The sequence below is a fragment of the Euprymna scolopes genome, chromosome 11, assembly GCF_053919585.1.
Source record: "Euprymna scolopes isolate OS-2025 chromosome 11, ASM5391958v1, whole genome shotgun sequence".
Classification (NCBI taxonomy): Eukaryota; Metazoa; Mollusca; class Cephalopoda; order Sepiida; family Sepiolidae; genus Euprymna; species Euprymna scolopes.
In genome coordinates this window covers 3,127,751-3,147,434 of record NC_136492.1, presented here as the reverse complement: position 1 = coordinate 3,147,434, position 19,684 = coordinate 3,127,751, and the positions used below count along the sequence as shown (strand labels likewise).

Sequence of the window (19,684 nt, the reverse complement as noted above, 5' to 3'; positions counted from 1 at the left end):
TAACATTACGTTGGTTGTTTTTGTTTTACGGCATATCAACCTTTTTCAGGTTATTTAATGCCGAATCTAGTTATTTTGAGGAACGATTTTTAATGGAGTATATATTTTTTTTTACATCAGATTCTATTTAACCCATAGTTGGGACCCTAACAGGTACTACCACTCCGGGTCAGAGTGGACCTGGGAGCAATGGCAATTAAAGAGTGGCTCCACACTCCCCAAGGCCCGCAAGGTGGGGCCTCACCATCGGATATAGTTTTAGGTCATATCCAGGACCGTTTAATACTGGGGAATGCTGGGTACATCTTCAAGTTGAAAATGGAATTAATATGCCATAAAAATACTGCGTAAATATTTTTAAACCTAACTTTTTTTTTTTATTGATCTGATTTGGTTTAAAATGGATTTATTTTTGTTTGAACGATAATTTCTCATGTTTTTTTGCCAATAAAAAAGAATACATGAACATACTCATAAAATTTCACAAATATTTTTATTTTTATTTTAGTTATGACTAGCACGGGGTACCCGGCGTTGCCCGAATGTTTGGGGGGGGGGAGGTAAAAAAAAAAGTAAGTATGAGGATCGAACCCGTTGAGGCAAAGTTGTAAATTAAAGTGTGGAAAAAAAAAAAAAAAACGTGCGATGTTAACCGTTGCCCCACCGCGAGATGCTAATGGAAACACATTTGAATTTATTTAATTACTTGGATTTAGCAGGTGCCCGTTTTAAATGAGGTCAAGTTTTGACTGCGGGATAGTATTCATTTACTGCTGAACACATTTTTTTTCCCCCCTCCAAAGATGTTATAGGAAAAAGACTAAGCCACATGCGGCGAGCGACAAATATTGAATATTTATCTTCCCGAAATCGGCCAAATTAAATAGACAGGCGAGCTTTGTTGTTAACTGTGAGATATTACGATTTGTATGTGATATAAAAAGTTGTGAACCGACCGACAGCTTCTCTGAAAAAAGCCTTTTGTAGACATACAGAAAAAGCGAACACACATATATACATGCATACATTTTCGCTTTTATATTTATAGATGACAATACTTGAGTTTGTATAACATGTAAGTCTAAGGGATTTTTTTTTAAATGGACGCGTGAAAGTGACGCATGACCAGTGAGGGTTGAGGCGATAAGTTGCATGAAGAGAAATGATATCAGAATGATACGATGGATGCGTGATCCAGATCTTAAAGACAGGCCTAGATCTGATGAAGATTAAATCTGAACAGTATAGGGAGAGATGCATGCAAAACAGGAAACTCTGTTGGTTTGGTCACATTGAAAGAATGGATAAGAGTTCTTAGATCAAAAGATGTAGAACAGTTGATGTAGCAGGTTTGGTTTACAGGAGAAAACCAATGAAACATAGGTAGAAATGATAAAAATGAACTTGAAGAAAGAGGGATGAATAAAGACCTGGTCAGAGATAGGTTAGTTTGGAAGCTAATTTTTTAAGCCGTCTAGCACATGCCAGTATGTAAAACAGATGTTGAGCCAATGATGATGATGATGATGATGATGGTGGTGGTCGTGGTGATGGTGATGAATTGCTGTTAGGCTAGACAAGTGATGATGATGATGATGATGATGATGATGATGATGATGATGATGATGATATTCGTTGTATTTTTCCAGTCATTCCCCTGATTCCAATTTCTCCCATTCTTGTTTCAAAGTTTTTCGGGATTGTTCCTAGTGTTCCTACTATTATAGGCATTATTTTAATTTTCTTCATCTTCCATATCATCTCTCTGGCTAACTTTGTGTATTTGTTCCGTTTCTCCTTTTCTTTGATATTCACCCTGTGGTCAGCTAGAACAGCAAAGTCTATGATTTGACAGGATTTTTCTTTATTGTTAATTATTATGACATCCGGTCTTCTTGCTTGGATGAGTTTATCAGTTTGTATGTCCATGTCCCATAGGACTTTGTGATTCTCGTTTTCAAGTACTGCTGCTGGCTTATGTTTGTACCATTTGTCTGTGCATTCGAGATGCAGTTGTTTGCATAATTCCCAGTGTACTGCCCTTTCCAATTGGTCGTGCCTGTTCTTGTATTTCTTTTGGGCCAGTTTGCTACATTCACTTACTATATAGTTTATTGTGTCGTCTCTTTGTCTACAGAGTCTGCATTTACTGTGTTCTTGTATTTTGTCGATCTTTGCTTTGACGTGGTTGATTTTTATCGAGTTATTATTATTATGATTATCATTATCATCTATATATTAATATTATTATGATTATCATTATTATCACCTATATATTAATACAATATCGTGTGTGTTTTTCTGTGTGTCACACTTACATTTTTTTTTCCGAGGGACTGTTATAATCCCACGTGTGGCTCCCTCGTCAGATCGCCGACTCCCAACGTCGTGTACCGTGAATTTTTCGTTCGACTATTCCTCTATTCCTCTTATGGCCGGATCGTCCTTTTCCCATTGGCGACTATCGATGAGAACACACGCGGTTCACAAAATAGAAATATGAACAAAGAAAGGAAAAACACAAACGCCAATGTTCACATATAAATTGACTGTTGGACTTGTGTGAGTGAGTGTGTGTGTGTGTGTGTGTGTGTGTGTCTTCTCCGTGTTCTATTGATGTTACATTCGTCTATCTCTGTTTCACAGTTAACTCTAAAATTGTCCACGTCTCTATTTCACAATCAACTCTATAACTGTTCAACTGTAGTCGTTATCAACTCCCATCTGACGTCAAGGGTATCTGGTTGTCAACTCTGCACAACTTCCATCCGCCGTCTAGCGCATCTAGATGTCAACTGTCACTGTCCGACTTCCATCTGCCATCGAGCGCATCTAGATCTCAACTGCCTGTCTCCTCTGTCCTGGTCTCCCAAGTCGCCCACCCCACCCCGGCCACCGGTAGCTACCCTTCCCTGTTTTATCAGAAGGTTTCTATTGTTATTGTTTGCTATTTCCTGTCTATTGTTGATTGTAGGATATTTCCGATTTCTTTGTTTATTCTAAGCTATTTCCTATCTATTGTTGATTGTAAGATATTTCCGATTTCATTGTTTATTCTAAGCTATTTCCTATCTATTGTTGATTGTAGGATATTTCCGATTTCTTTGTTTATTCTAAGCTATTTCCTATCTATTGTTGATTGTAAGATATTTCCGATTTCATTGTTTATTCTAAGTTATTTCCTCTTCCTTTGTCAATTCCCTCCCTCTCAGCACTTAGTGGCTCAAATTCATCCCAGGGCCACTTTATAGTATCACACTGTCGTTTAATTGTTATGTCCTTCCATTTCTTGTAATAGATAATTTTACCGAGAATTCTTCATAAGTTTTGGTATTGGTTTCGATTATAGCTTAAAGAACTCAAGTTACATATATATACAAATATTTTTTTCTTCATAAGTCTTGGTTTCGATTTTGATTCAAGTTGATGCACTCAAGTTATATGGATATATATATATATATATATATTTTTTTTTTTAAATCACAACTTTATAATATATAAGAATCGAGAGAAAATTGACTATAATAATATATATGAAATCTGTATGAGTTAAAATATCATATCTAAGCGTATTTTACAATCGGGCTATGCCGGGCGTCCCTGCTAGTTATCATTATTACTATTATCATTATTATTATTTATTCATTTATTTATTTATTTTAATAAAAATATCAGGCACTTGTACAGTTTAGTCAACACATTAAAAAATGAAAATATCGAAAAAAAGGTTATATTGTACGTATCTCTTTTGGATTGAAGATCTATGAAAAAAAATTTCATTTAATTTGATCGAGTAGTTTTTTTTTACAGCAGAAAAACACGTTCTTATGAGAGCGAGTTGAAGTCAGCCATTATGAAATTTGCTGAACACGCCAAAGGGAGATAACTCCAGTTAAAGCACCGACACTCCCTCCCCATCTTTAATTCTAGATTTTCTTCCTAAAAATCGAACCTTTTGCTCGGTATTATAACAAATAGTTTTTTCGCTATAAAAAAAAAAAATACTTGATGAAATTAAGTGAAATTTTTTTTCGGAGAACTTCGTTTCGTAATGGATACATGCAATATAACCTTTTTTCAACATTTTCATTTTTTAATGTCTTGATTAAACTGTACAAGTACCAAATTAAATCCAGTTGTGTTAAATTAAATTAAAGTTGTGTAAATGTTTTACAAAAAGCAGCAGAGATATGCCAAACACACTTTTGGTCGTGAAAACTGCTTGAACATACCAATATGAAGGTTAAACCGGTGTCATCTGAAATCTGTCCTTTTCTAAGTGAAGCCAGCCATGGTCCTTATTCCTTGCTTGGTCGTAAAATTAAAAAAAAAATTATTAAAGAATTGTTCATATTTTTTTCTCACACATTTTGACCCGAAAACAATTTTTTTTAGCGAACAGAAAAAGAGTTGTGTTCCATTCCAATAATGTTTGTCCTCACACAGCACTAGTGACTAAAGATCTAAGAAAATTTGGTTGGAAAATCTTGCTACATCCTACCTATTCTCCTGACCTAGTTCCCTCAGATTATCACTTATTTCAAGAAAAACAAAACCATTTAGATGACCTTAATTAACATCATGAGAGGAGATTGAATATGAGTTAAGTTCATATTTCACATTAAACCCTAAAGAATGTTACAAGGCATTTATAAACTCATTGACAAATGGAATTGAGTTATTGCTTCGAATAAAGATTTTCAAAAACAGTTTTGCATGTTCAAGATGAAATTTTAATTCAGCAAAAACTTTTGCACTGGCCCGTATATATTAAAAATCGGTTTTAATGCAGAGAACAGCATATCTCTACTGCTTTTTTTTTTTTTTTTTTTTTACATAGGCATCACCACATTATCAAGGCCAAGAGGCCACTCAAGGATAAGGATTAAAGAGTGTACAGTAGAAATTGGACAATATAGTAATCATTAGTAATGAAAATTTGGTAAATTTGATAACTTATATGGAACGGCTCATCAAGAACTTATTTACGTTGCTTTTGTAAACATCAAATTTTAAACTGTTAAAAAAAAAGAAACCATCATAATAGAAAACGTTTATCATACAGTAATTTCAATGATGAAAAATGTAAATACAATAAAAAACGATCAACCTACAGTAAGTTTAATGAACAAATATTTTTTTTTTCTGTGTAAAATAATGTGTAGTAAAAAAAATCAAAACTTTTTTTTTGTTTTGTTTTTCTGTTTTAAGGAGAATTGTTAGTGGGGGATTTTGAAAAAAAATTACTTTATATGATAATTTTTTTTTTTTTTTTTGCTGTTTTTCTTCTGTTATGGCTATTTTTTTTTCTTTTTGTGAAGATTCTCGATTATCTGCCGAGGATTCCTAAGAAAATATGCTTTGCAAATATCTCATAGGAAATTTTTCTAAGCGGCCGCGGTATCTTCCAAACCAATGACCCACTCTTGGTGTAAATTTCGAACAATTGCAACATCATGGGACCGCATGTATTTCTGATTAATTTCTATTCTTGGCAAACTAAAAAAAAACAAAAAAACTTTTTTTACTGGCGACTTTAACATAATCTACAAACCCGCTAAATTCATTGTGACAGTTTTAATTAAAATGATTTAAATTTTTTTGCACAAATAAAACTAATATTTTCTTTGAATTTTTTAACTGTCGTCTGCTGCCATATTCCAATGGTTTACGGAAGCTGCTGGAATATGATGATGCAAAATCCAGAGAAAAACGGATCGTTCTAAAATCATTTCTACAATTTCATGCAAGATTCCAAAAACTGACACGAAGCAACCAAGATAATTAACTTACCCGTTAAATTGATTCCAACATCTTCAAGGAATTCCATTGAAAAAAAAAAAAAAAAAAATATATTATTAACAGAATAAAACATTTCTATAAGATGTGCAATGTTTGCTTCTAAAAAAACATCGGTTTACACGAGTGAGACTAGTATTCACATAGCTAAAAAAAAAAAGTTAAAACCCCTAAAACACAAATAAATTTTGTATTATTTGGATTCTTCAGACTACTATTAAGTATTATGTTTTTTTTTTTCAGTCGATTTAACCTTCAACCTTCTTCAGGTGCATCTCGTCAAACTTGGGAATCTTTTTGTCGAACTCAGAAATCTTTCTGTTAAATTGGGGAATCGGCACGGAATTTTGAACAGAACCATTTATTTAATCTACGGGACGGGGGGGGGGCATAGTATGCTCTTGTTCTGTCAACCATGGCTAAGTCCTAAGTAATTTACAGTTGCATTTTGAGTATCTCCTGCACTGAAGATTGAACCTTCAACCTCCGAAGGAATGTAATTTACAACTGAATTTTACCAAGTACTTTATCCGCTATGCCATGGGTCTCATGGCTGACAAAATGAGAGCATGCTACCCCCGTGGATTAAATAAAGGGTTCCATTCCAAATTCGGTGCAGATTCTCAAGTTTGACAGAAAGATTCCCAAGTTCAACAAGATACACTTGAAGAAGGTCAGAGGTTACATCAACTGAAATGTTATGACAAATGACACTCAAGATGAAAACAATAGTTCGAAGAATCCAAATAATATGAATAATCAATCCTCATCTCAAAAATTAAGAAACACAAAAACTTATCCAGGTAGAACAGCCTCCTATGTTGACTTTGGTATTATTTGTTATATATTTGTTTACTGACCCATATTTTTTTTTTTTTTGTTGGCTAAAAAATACTACAGTTATCTTTTCAAGAAATGGCACGTTTTGGCATGGCTGCTTTGGCTTGGCCAATTCGCAGAGGAAGAATTCAGTGTTGATCACGCCAGTCATATTTTTATACAGATTTTTTTTTTAAAAATTAAGAAAAACGGTATGAAAACATATCGCTTTAACTGTTTTTTTTAGAAAAATCATGTTTTTTGCAAAATTCTTTTTGGTTAATTATTTATTTATTAATTTTTTTTTTTTTTCAATATTTTTTACATGAAGGGCACCACTTATCGAGGCCCAGGAGCCACTCGTGGATAAGGGTTATTTTGCGCACAGTAATCAATGAGATAGTGTTGCAGTATTCACTAGTATTGGAGATTTGATAAAGTGTCATTACTTAGGGGAGGGGGCGGTTCATCAAGAATTTGTTTATGTTGGACTTGAAAATATCCATGTTGAAGTCAGAAGGGAAACAGGCAAGCGGTAGAGAGTTCCACAGGCATGCAGTTCTAAGAAAGAAGTTTTATTCATGGAATCTACGATTTGATTTAGGAACAGATATAGAGTGGGGGAAATTTTTGACAGTGGTTTCAGCCAGACGGGTGTTTATCATGAAAGATTGGCGAGGGGGGGACCAGAGATTGGAGCTCAGATGAGCACTTGGCATGGAAATAATGATAAAACAAAGACAAGTTCGCAACATCTCTTCTGTGGGAAAGAAGTTGCAGGGAAGAGAAAAGGGCATCTTCCACTAAACCACAAAGTCTATTTTGTACTCTGTCAAGGCAGGATAGGCTGTTTTTAGCAGCTCCTGCCCAGATGTGGCAGCAGTATTCCATCCTTGGACGTACTTGGCTTTTATATAGATAGAGAATTGCATCAGTGGTGAGATATCTTCTGGAGCAGTAGAAGGATCCTACCATTTTTCCAGCGACCTTGGCAACAGACTTGATGTACGTGTTCCATTAAAGATCAGGAGTAAATTCAAGCCCAGAAGCTTGTCAAAACATGGGGCCTCCCCTAGACGAGAGCCATCCATTTCAGTTGATGCCAGATGGGGATCAGAGCATTGATGATGTAAAGATAGGAGCTGGATTTTAGATGCATTAAAGGTAACAAGCCACCTCAATGTACAACGCGCTCGAGATCAGAGGAGAGAGAATCAGAGAGAACTTTGTCATTTACAGCCTTTGATGTGTTGCCGTAGATAGTCGTGTCATCAGCATAGATGTCAACAAATGATTTAAGTATGTGTGTTGGGAGATCATTGATGTAGATCAGGAAGAGAGTTGAGCCCAGGATGGACCCCTGAGGGACTTCAGCATTAATACTGTGGGCCTCTGATTTTTGTCCATCAACCACTACTCTTATGAACCTATCAGAGAGAAACCATTTCCAGTTATACCGTAGCTAGAAATTTCCAGTTTTACCGTAGCTAGAAATCTTGTGAAGTAGGCCTTTATGACATACCTTATTGAAGGCCTTTGATATGTCAAGAGCAATTGCCCTAGAAAGGAAGCCTTTGTTGAGAGATTCGCTAATCCTATAAGATATAACCGTTAGCACATCTGCTGTAGATCTTGCAGAACGGAAACTATATTGCGTGTCACTAAGAAGGTTATTTCTGCTGAGGTGGTTGACTGCTTCTCTATTTAATATGGATTCCAACAACTTACTCATGACACACAAGAGACTTATTGGTCTGTACTGAGAGGGAGATGACTTATCACCTGAATTCTTAAATACAGGGCATACTAATGAGGTTTTCCAGGGTGTTGGAAAGCACTTCTCCTTAAGGCAACGCTTAAAGAGTTTTGTAAGTATGGGGGCAAGTTCTGGTTGAAGCTTTTTTAACACTATAATTGGGATGCCGTCAGGGCCAGTTGCTTTACTAGAATCAAGGTTCTTGACTAGTTTGGCGACCTCACACACAGATATTTGTATGTTGCATAACGTGTTATCTGTTATAGGAGGAAATACGGGGAGTTGATGGCCTTCGTCGCATAGGGTAGAATTAGCTGCAAAGTTCTAGGCAAATAGTTTAGCCTTGTCGGATGCTGACGAGATGACCTCTGGTCCATTGATAATGGTTGGGATAGAATGCACGCTTCTGTTCAAGATCCTATTTGTTATTTGCCAAAACTGGTGGGAACCAAGCCGCTGATAAGCTACTTTAAATTAAACAGACTGAGCATGTAGCTCTCTTGCATTTTTTATTACTCTTTTACAGTGGTTGCTGGCGTTCCTGAAAGCGGCTTTAGTCTCAGTGCATCTATTACGTTGGTAGCTATGGAAAAAGTGATTTCTATGCGTGATGGCAGCAGCACATTCTGGGGAGAACCATGGCTGGCTGTTAGGTTTTTATTGCAATTTTTTAGATGGTATGAATTGGTCTATGCCTACAATTAACCATTTGGTCAGGTCTGATACTATAGAGGATACATCTTTTTAAACATGGAATTCAGAGGTAGATCAGATATGAATGTACGGAAGCTATCCCAATCAGCCATAGAGAATCGGTATACAGTACGGTGGAGAGGTACATCTGGGGACTTATTACATTTCATTTTTATCTTAACTGATATAACGGAGTGGCTGGAGGATCCTAGAGGAGATAGAACGGAACATGAACATAGCTCAGGAGACGTTGAGAGAAAAAGGTCTAGAAGGCTTGCATACTGATCGGTAGTATCGGACACACGGGTGGGCTCACGAACAATCTGAATGAGGTCATAGGCAATGGCAAAATCATGACAGAACCTCCCCTCATCATCTGTCTTATTTGAGTGGGTCAGCCATTCCATGTTATGGGCATTGAAGTCACCGCAAATGTGAATGTTAGCCGAGGAATGTGCAGACAGGATGTGGTCTATTTTCTCAGATATACTCTTAAAGATAGTAACTCCGCTGTGGTAAAAAGTGATTTTTTAAGGATTATAAACTTAAAAATTATTCTTATGTTTTTTTTTTTTTTAATTAAAAGCAATATGAAAAGATAATCTTGCTGACGACCGAGTGTTGTCTGTTTTTATGTTATTTTTAAGTTCTTTTTTTTTTTAATCAAAACAAAATGAAAATATTTTGTTCACAACTGAATGCTGTCTATATTATTTGGATACATAGGACTATTGTTCTCATCTTGAGTGTGATTTTCACAACGTTTCGACCGAAATAACCTCCGACCTTCTTCAGGTGTATCTTGTTGAACTTAGGAATGTTTCTGTTTAACTCAGGAATTTGAACGGAATTTCGAGCGGAACTCTTTATTTAATGACATCTTAAGTGATTCACATTTGTACTTTTCGATCGTCCACACTGATAATTGAACCTTTAACCTTCAATTACAATTGATTTTTTCCAAGTACTCTAACCACTGCGCCATGGGTCCTTGCAAATAGTTCTAGTACAAATTTTAGGAGCCTTAAACCTACATTTATTTCTAGTTGTAAATATCACTATTTATTACTATATATTAACGCATTTTGCATTAGTTCCAGATTTTTCTTTGTCGCCGAAGAGATTATACCGATTTTCCACAGTATATTATTACTGTTTTCGGTGTATCGAAACCAATGGTACGACCTTGAAATATGTATATATAGTGTCATAATAAATATTGTATCTTCAGCTCTCACATCTACGATCGAGCACTTTATTGGATTTTTTTTATCACCCCTGGACACGCTATATATATATATATATATATATATATATATATATATATATATATATACTACCTATATGTACTACCTGCCTCATGGTCGGGTCACCAGCGACTAAACTGGTTCCCCCACCAGACTTGTTTGGTGAGGAGTGCGGCTAGTCTCCCTAAAGGATTAAAAACAAGACCTTCCAAAGGGCGAATGAACTCTTTTCTGGGTCAACGGCCAACTAGCACCGTGTATATTTGTGTGTGTATTGGGGTAGAGAGGGCTCCCGTAAGCCGTGGTGAAGGCAATCTTTCTAGGAGAAGCAAATCTCTGATTTAAAAAACCATAAAGCGGAAGACCAGTACCCCCATTAAGCTGGTCTGCAGTTTAATTTGTTGCTGGCTATCTTGCTCTTGCTTGTTGCTGGATCTCAACATTTAGAACCGAGAGAGAGACTTAGTTGTTGTACAAAGCTAAGACTCTGTAACATCATCTTTGTATAGATACTCCCTCAGGCATTTGGGCTCATGGATTTTAAATGTGTGAGGGAGTGGCACTCGTCTGACAAGACGTTGCAATCATATATATATATATATATATATATATATATATATATATATATATATTAATGTTTTTACTTATTACTTGTATATATTATCTATCGTTTACAATTATTGATTCCCGTATCGTATTAAATTCTATACTAGGTCTATTTAGTAGTTGATTATTCCCCAGTATATGAGCTGCTTCTTTCAGTCATCTTACTCTCTACCTTTCTTCTCTGTCTATAATTTTTACTTCATCCAATAATGGTAGATGGTCAGCAATTTTTCTACCTTATTTTTCATAATTTTTGGATATATTCATTATCACGACATGATATTTCAGTAGATACCATTAGTTTCACTTGAAAGTCAATATTTAAATTTTTTGAATTTTGCTACAATAAGGAAGAAAGGCGTTATTACTTTGGCCTTCGGAACAAGATCAAAGTGTAGTATCTGTTCTTCAGATGCTGCAAGCTATGACTAGCTATGACTAGCTATGACTAGCAAAGACCAGATGTGGGGGCAACCCCACATGCCTGACCATTAACCAGCTCCCATTTCCCACCTCTCGGAAGCTGGTCCCCTTTTTCCCTTCACCCTCCCTTCACTCCTCACATTAAAAATCGGCCTTGTGCCTAATTTGCTCGGTGGGGGAGCAAATAAATACCATCTGTTCTTCAGATGCTGCACTTCCATTTCTTGTTCCCTTTCGGTGGAGGAGAAATCCTTCACGACTGAGACAATTTTTATTTTTGTACCTTTTCTCCACGTTAAAAACGACCCTGGTGTCTAACTCTGTCCCGTGGGGAGGCATAGGTACAATAAGGAAGAAAAACCAAATATTCTTATCTTACTTCAAAACATTTATATTTAGCGGTTTTGATCATCTGTCGATATTACATGTACGCATAAAATGATGACATTGTCGTGATATGCTATGACGTCACCGATTTTACACAAAGGTCCCTAGTAACAATAAATTATCTGTTGTTATTAATTTTTGTTTACGAGTTTTCACCAGACGGTTGACAACTGTTGACTATTCTCACCTTTTACTAAAAAAATAATATTGGAAGGTAACAATTAAAAAAAAAAAAAATTATAAAATCATGTCACAAAAATATAAAATAAATCAGTGCTTAAGCATTGTACGATCAGCAATTTCCACGAACTTACTCGGGTTCGCCCGGCAGCTGACCTCAATAGCCGGAAAAGGCCGATTATAATGTTAGGAAAGAAGGCGATTTTTCTTTCTTTTTTTTTTTTTTCATAAATTGGAAGCAATAAAAATTGAATTTTGACCGCACAAGCTAGGGTTTAAGATTAGGGTTAGAGTGGGGTTTTAAATATATTTTTTTTTTCATAGCATTTTAAAAAAATTGAAGAACGCTCGGTCGGCTTTTTCCGTTTATTTCCGTCAGTTGCCGAGAGAGCCCGAGCTAATGTAGATATCGCGGGTCGTACAATGCATAAGTATCAATAAATAATACTCAAACGCAGTATAAGTCAGGTACCTAATATTTGTTTAATTTTTATATTTTCGGTGTCCATTTCGGGAACCCGAATTTTATTTTGTGCGGTCAGTCAACTTTTCGGCTGTTGTCGTCACTCGTTGCCGAATTTTACCGAACCGATATTTACCCTGACGAGTATTGTTGGTCTACATAAAATAACAAAAAAAGTTAATTAATTAAATAAACGACCAACGGAAACTAAAATAAGCAAAAAATACAGAAAATAAATTATTTAAAGTAAATAATTAAAAAAAAATGAATTAATAAAAGTATAATAATATGCACAGTTTGAGGGTCAATTAAAAACAATTAAAAAAAAACTAAAAAAAAATGAGGTCATCAATCGTTCAGCCAATCAAATCGCTCGAATCTCGACACCATTTTTCTTTTTCCTTTTTTAAAAAAAAAAAAAAGAATAAAAAAAAAAAAGAGAAGGAAAAAGAAATTCCGCAAAGTTGGGAGAAAAGTTGTCGACTAAGTTTTGTTTTTTTTATTAAAACGAAAACTAATTTTATTATTATAATCAAAAAAAAAAAAAAAAAAAAAAAAACTGCGATCGTGTTTAATATAAACACGATCGCCTTCCAAGATGGTGAGTTTCTTCCTTGTTTAACTTTTAATAATTTTTTTCCATGTTGGAGTTTATTCTTTAATTCTATTTCCTCGCGATGACTTCTTTAGGCTTACGTACGATTTCAGCGTCCCAAATTAGTTTTATTTCCATTTCTTTCAAATGTTTTTACTACTTTTCGATTATATTGAACTTTTCAGCTTTAATATGCCTAAACTTATGTTAACCAAATTAGTGCAAAATTTGTTTGTTTTTATTTTTCAATTCAAACAATACCAATAACCTAATTAAGATTAGACAATATTTAAATGCATTTTAAAGTTATAAACTTCAATATACCCCATTGAATAAAAATTAAGAAATTAAATAACTGAAAGTTTTGGTTATGTTTTACACTAGACAACAGGACAGGAAAACACCAAAAATTTATCCATATCGGTAGAAAAATAACTTATTTTGCCTTTAATAACATTTATATTGAACTTTTCAGCTTTAAGATGCCTACCATTGAGAAAACCTTATTTTAACCAAATTAGTTGAAAATTGTTTTTGTTTTTTTTTTCAGTTAAACAAAATTACGAAAATGGTAAGAAAATGTTTAAATGACAAACATTTTGTCTTATACAGTTTAGTCAAGACATTAAAAAATGAAAATATTGAAAAAAAAAAAAAATTATACTGTACTGTACTCGTTATAGTCTGGAGTTCTCTAAAAAAAAAATTCACTTAATTTCATCAAGTAGTTTTTATTTTACTGCGAAAAAAACAATTTTTTATGATACCAAGCAAAAGGTTCGATTTTTAGGAAGAAAAGCTAGTATTAAAGATGGGGAGGGAGTGTCGGCGCTTTAACTGGAGTTATCTCCCTTTGGCGTGTTCAACAAATTTCATAATGGCTGACTTCAACGCGCTCATAAAAACGTGTTTTTCTGCTGTAAAATAAAAACTACTCGATCAAATTAAATGAAATTGTTTTCGAAAATCTTCAGTCCAAAAGATACGTACAATATAACCTTTTTTCGAATAAAAAAAAAAAAAAATTACTGAAATTTTGGGTATGTTTTACAATTGGCAACAGGTCGAGGAAACACCAGAAAGTTATCCAGATAGAAAGAAGAGTGACTTATCTTGCTTTTGATAACGTTTATTTGTTATATATTTGTCCTTTGACCACTTTTTCGTACCTCTGTAAATTGTAAAACAAACCCTATATTTGTTTCTTCGCTCCGTTTTTCAGTTTGTCTATATTAATGAATGCTTAAAAATTCTTTGGACGGACGTTTAGGAAATTAACCCCCCCCCCCTAAATTCCACGATTTACACTTTTTATTTTATTTTCACGTTAATCTGAGATTACAAACTTAACTTTCAGATTAAAAAAAAAAAAAAAAAAAATTGAAAAAATTTGGTACTCTTTGGGCGTTGAGTTCCATAGCGACCAGCATGAAAAACGGAAGCGAAGCGCGCGTAACATTTTATTTACTGACGTTGTCGTAAACTAAACGATTATCTGTCACATTTATTTTGAAAAAAAGTTTCTTTATGAATATTAAAAGAAAAATTACTAAACATTTCTTAATGTCTCACTTTTACAGACATTTGTTTTGAAATTTCTTTTTAAATGACTACTTTTTATCGATTTTTTTTTTTTTTTTTTTTTTTTTTTTTTTAATAGCATTTGCGGATGGGTAAAAAACGAAAAAACAACAATTTCTAGCAATATCAGAATTTTTGTAGGAATTTTTGACACCCCTAACACGAAACTGCGAATACAATATAAAAATCTCGGAATTTCTCTGTTAAAAGTGGGTTATTTATTTTCTTTATGGATTATACTTCCAAAATAAACTATTACAGTTGTTTTAAAAGTAATAGAAATATTTTTTTTTTTTTTTTTTTAAACAGTAATGAATTTTCCGAACTCAATATTTTTCAATTTTTAAACTTTAAAAATCTATCAAAATATTTCTATTGATTCTATTTTTACGATATTTTCAGGGTCAATGTGAAATTTTATGTTCTTTCCAATAAACCGAATATAATATTTTAGACAAACGTTTTTTTTTTTTTTTTTAAATTCACGAACCCCCCCCCCATCCCAATTTTTAAGTGTCTATTAAAAAGTAAATAATTAATTTAGTCACCCGAAAGTAAATAATTAATTTACTCACAAATTGAAGAGAAAAGGTCAATACATAATATATTCAAATTAAAAAAAAAAAACATAAGTGTTCTTTTAGAATTTTACCTGTAAAGTTTGAAGTTTAAAACCTTTTTTTTAAACCACGTTATTTGTTTTTTCTTTTTTTTTTTTTTAAATGGAACCTTGGTCCTTGCTCCTTTAATTGAAAAAAAAATTAGGGCTTGAATTACATTTTTCGAGGAGTTATAAGCTTGGAAAGACAGGGGGTCGAATAATTCACGCCTCCCATTTTGTAAATGTCTAATAATTAATTTAGACCCCGATAAGTACATAGTTATTTACTCACTAATTGAAGAGAAAAGGTCAATACATAATATATTCAAATTTAAAAAAAAAAGTGTTCTTTTAGAAATTTACCTGTAAAGTCCGAAGTTAAAAAAAAACACGTTTTTTTTTTTTTTTTTTTTTTTTTTTAATGAAATCTTGGTCCTTGCTCCTTTAATTGAAAAAAAAAAATTAGGGTTTGAATTGCATTTTTCGAGTAGTTATAAGCTTGGAAAGATGGGGTGGAATTATTCGCTATTTCTGACCCTGCTAACCATTTACTGACAATTTGTCACTGTTACAAATATTTTTAACAAATAAATGTTATCAAAGTCAAGATACCAAGAAATTGTCAGTAAATGGTTTAGTGATTTTTTTTTTTTTTTTTTTTTTCGTTTTTTACCCATCCGCAAATGCTATTAAAAAAAGTCGGTAATGCCAAAAAGTCGATAAAGTCGTCATTTAAAAAGAAATTTAAAAACAAATGTCTGTAAAAGTGAGGCATTAATAAATGTTTAGTAACTTTTTTTTTCTTTTAATATTCATGAAGAGTAAAACTTTTTTCAAAATAAATGTGACAAATAATCGTTTAGTTAAACAACGTCAGTAAATAAAACAAAATCTTACGTGCGCTTCTTGCGTCAGGAAGGGAGCGACACGTGTTTTTTTTTATGCTGATCGCCATGGAACTCAACGCTCAAGGAGTACCAAATATTTGACTTATCATCTACTAAATTGAACACGTCCATAGAAAAATATCATGTCACGTAATCGATTTAGATTAACGGGAAAAAAGAAAGATAAAAAGTGTAAATTGTGGAATTTTAGGGGGGGGGGCAATTTCCTAAACGGCCGTCATTCTTTGAACCGCGTTTTTTTATTGTATTTTTGTTTACAATTTCTTTCTGTTTGACTACTAAAATCAATAAAGTAATTTGCACTTACGCTATTTTTTTTAATTTTACTTTCAAATTAGAGATAAGATTTACTATAGCTTCTGTTTTTTTGTAAGTACGGTGCTTGTTAAGATAGTTGACAGATCGATTTTTTAAAATGTTTTAAAGCAAAAACAGTACTTTTCATGTCGAAAATGGTAATATATCCACAAATTACGAAAATTCATTGAGTAGAACTGCTATTTTTAATAAAAAAAAGTTTGGGTTTGTATTACTGTACACATAGATTCGAAAAAGTTGTCAAAAAACAAATATATAACAAATAAATGTTATCAAAGGCAAGATAAGTTACTTTTCTACCAAACTGGATATATTTTTCGTGTTTTTATTCAATGTAACATGTTTATTCAGCTCGAAAAGCATACAGTGTTTACCGATGTATTGGAAAATTTAAAATGGCGCCCGACACTCTCTTTAACACGGTAAGTTCAGGAAAAGATGTTATAAATAATAAACTAGACAAAATACTGTTAGAAATTCGCTCAATATATGTTATTGTTACCGTGACATAAGTTGACATATATTCGGTGTTTTTTAATAGTATCTTGTCTAGTTTATTATTTATAACACCTTTTCCCAAACTTACCATGCTAAAGAGAGTGTCGGGCGCCATTTTGAATTTTCCAATACATCGGTAAACACTGCATGTTTTTCGAGCTGATTAAACATGTTACATTGAATAAAAAAAATGTATCCAGTTTGGTAGAAAAGTAACTTATCTTGCCTTTGATAATATTTATTTGTTATATATTTGTTTTTTGACAACTTTTTCGAATCTGTGTACAGTAATACAAACCAAAGATTTCGGATATCTTATTTGCATAACAACCATAAAAAATAACTGCGTATTTAATGTCAAATTTACATATTCTGGAGCAACGCACACGCGAGATTTTACCGACACAATCCAAAAGTGTTTGATAAATTATAAAACCTTTTAAAAGTACTTTAGTTTTTTCCTTTTTATCGGCCAAAGTCGACAACTTGTCACGCTCAACGTCTTTTAATGGATTAATTTCGATTCGAATTTAAATTTGAGAAAGACGTCAACCTACCGATAAATTTGTACATCTTTCTAATATTTGCAGCGACAATTTTCGTTAAAATCATTCAGTAAAAAAAATATTTTGAAAAAATGGCAACTGAAAAACTTTTTAAAACTGCAAATGTAAATTAAACAACTACAACGACCACGTGGTCGACTGTTTTCCGGCATTTCCATTTCCTGCCGCTTATGTCATTAAAAGAAAAAAGATCTCGTTCCGGAGCTAGACCACCGTAATCTTTTTTTTTTTTTTTTTTTTTTAATATTAAGTTCAGTTTCAGTAAAAGATCGTTTTTCTTATTTTTTGCTCTTTTTCTGTGCAATTAAGTTTTCTAATGCTTTTTGTAAAAATCGTTCATTCATTATGGACAGATCTTGCTTGTTTGTACTTCAAGCATGACGTTATTTCTCAGTGGGCAGGCCTGCTTCTAGTTATTTTATGACGGCCACGTCCGTGGTCGCTTACGACATTGAAAACAAGACGTAAAACAAAACTTCATCCTTCCAACGTGATCAGTAGTTTATTTATTTTTTTAATCTAACGAGAGTGATTTGTTTTTTCTCTCCCGGTAATCCTGACATTTTATATTTATTGCTCCGTTTGAATGAAAGGAAAGTAAGTTAAATATCAGAAAGTCTATTTTTAATTAAAAAAAAAAAAAATGGAATATTTGAATCGGTCTCTAAGAAGAAAAACATTTAATTTTAAACAACGAACTTGATTGATGTAATCTGTTTCTATTTTTAGTGCCATTTTTGATTTACTTTCAGTTTTTGTTTCGTGTTTTTTTTTTAATTATTTTGATTTTTAAATGTGTACTTAAAAAAAAAACTACCCTTTTTATTCGTTTTTTTGTTTATTAAAAAAATTACAAGTCTATATATTTCCCGAATAATTATATATATATATATATATATATATGAGCAAACAGTTAATAAAACATGTTAAAAACACTTTGAAAAAGAGTTCAAAACATATTTAATTTGAAAAGGAAACACTTAATAAATGGATAGTCCTTAATCCGCGGAGTTTCGAAGAAATACTTTCCTTCTCATCAGAGGGTAGGAATTAGCAAAATGCGGGATCGGATTTTGCATACAAAAGTATTTGATGAAACTGCAAGTAAGTCAAAGATCTTGATAACAAAAAGTGAAGCAGAGGGAATAGGGTGAAGAAAAAGGTGATTTCACGTGAATGGATTTATATATATATATATATATTTGACTTGTTATGAAGCTAAATATTAAAAAAAAAATACTTTAATTTTTGGTAAATTTTCAGATTTATATCTCGATAACTACTTATTTCTGCAAAATTTCAATGCGATTTCCGTATTCAGCATAGTAGAAAACCTAGAAAAGTCATTTAAAAGAAAATTTTGGAGGTGGACCTAATCTAAAAAAAATACCTTTTTTTTTTTTTAATTCAAGTAGCACAAATATAAACTATATCGACATGTGTTCCTTGCAACTCTAGAAAAGCAATTTTATTGCAAAAACAAAATGTCATGTAAATAGTTTGTGGCAATTTATAAAATGTCAGTTTGTGTGAAACTTGACTTTTTTTTTTTTTTTTTTACATAGGCATCACCACATTATCAAGGCCAAGAGGCCACTCAAGGATAAGGGTTAAAGAGTGTACAGTAGAAATTGGACGTTATAGTAATCATTAGTAATGAAAATTTGGTAAAGTTGATAACTTATATGGAACGGCTCATCAAGAACTTATTTACGTTAGACTTGAAGACAACCATATTGTAGTCAGCCGGAACACAGGAAAACGGAAGACAATTCCACAGGCGTGCAGTTTTAAGAAAAAAGCTTTGTTCATGGAATTTACGTTTAGGTTTAGGCACAGATAAAGAGTGGGGGGGAATTATTGATAGTGTTTACAGCCAGACGAGTGTTTCTTGTGAAAGTTTGGTGAGGGGGGACCATAGATTGAAGCTCAGTCAAACTTTCCATGAAAATAACGATACATCAGAGACAAACTCGCAACATCTCTTCTGTGAGATAAAGGTTGCAAGGAAGAGAAAAGGACATCTCCTACGAGGCTACGAAGTCTATATTGAACTCTATCAAGGCAGGACAAGTCCTTTCTAGCAGCTCCTGCCCAGATGTGGCAACAGTATTCCATCCTTGGACGTACCTGGCTCTTATATAGATAGAGAATAGCATCAGCAGTGAGATATCTACCGGATCGATAGAAAGATCCCACCATTTTTCCAGCGGCCTTGGCAACAGATTTGATGTACGTGTTCCA

The 19,684-nt window shown here is 33.3% G+C and overlaps 2 protein-coding genes across 9 annotated transcripts in view; one reads left to right on the top strand and one right to left on the bottom strand.

The window, feature by feature from the left end:
• The window catches only part of LOC145287733 (deoxyribonuclease TATDN1-like), a 53,309-nt gene extending 35,695 nt beyond the window's left edge, over positions 1-17,614 (bottom strand). Inside the window, exons 1-2 of one of the 2 annotated variants that reach the window (XM_080135495.1) lie at positions 17,432-17,614; positions 5,794-5,814 (exon numbers count right to left, since the gene is read on the bottom strand). In XM_080135495.1, the coding sequence (XP_079991621.1) occupies positions 5,794-5,814; positions 17,432-17,486 (76 nt within the window). In that variant the 5' untranslated portion in view covers positions 17,487-17,614. Of the gene's footprint in view, positions 1-5,793; positions 5,815-12,044; positions 12,066-17,431 lie in introns of those variants that run through there. The other variant, XM_080135496.1, reaches the window with a different exon arrangement.
• Positions 12,698-19,684, top strand: part of LOC145287731 (mRNA export factor-like) — a 52,600-nt gene continuing 45,613 nt past the window's right edge. Inside the window, exons 1-2 of one of the 7 annotated variants that reach the window (XM_080135487.1) lie at positions 12,698-12,974; positions 13,519-13,539. In XM_080135487.1, the coding sequence (XP_079991613.1) occupies positions 12,713-12,974; positions 13,519-13,539 (283 nt within the window). In that variant the 5' untranslated portion in view covers positions 12,698-12,712. Of the gene's footprint in view, positions 12,975-13,518; positions 13,540-17,885; positions 18,038-19,684 lie in introns of those variants that run through there. The other 6 variants (XM_080135489.1, XM_080135493.1, XM_080135488.1 and 3 more) reach the window with 6 other exon arrangements.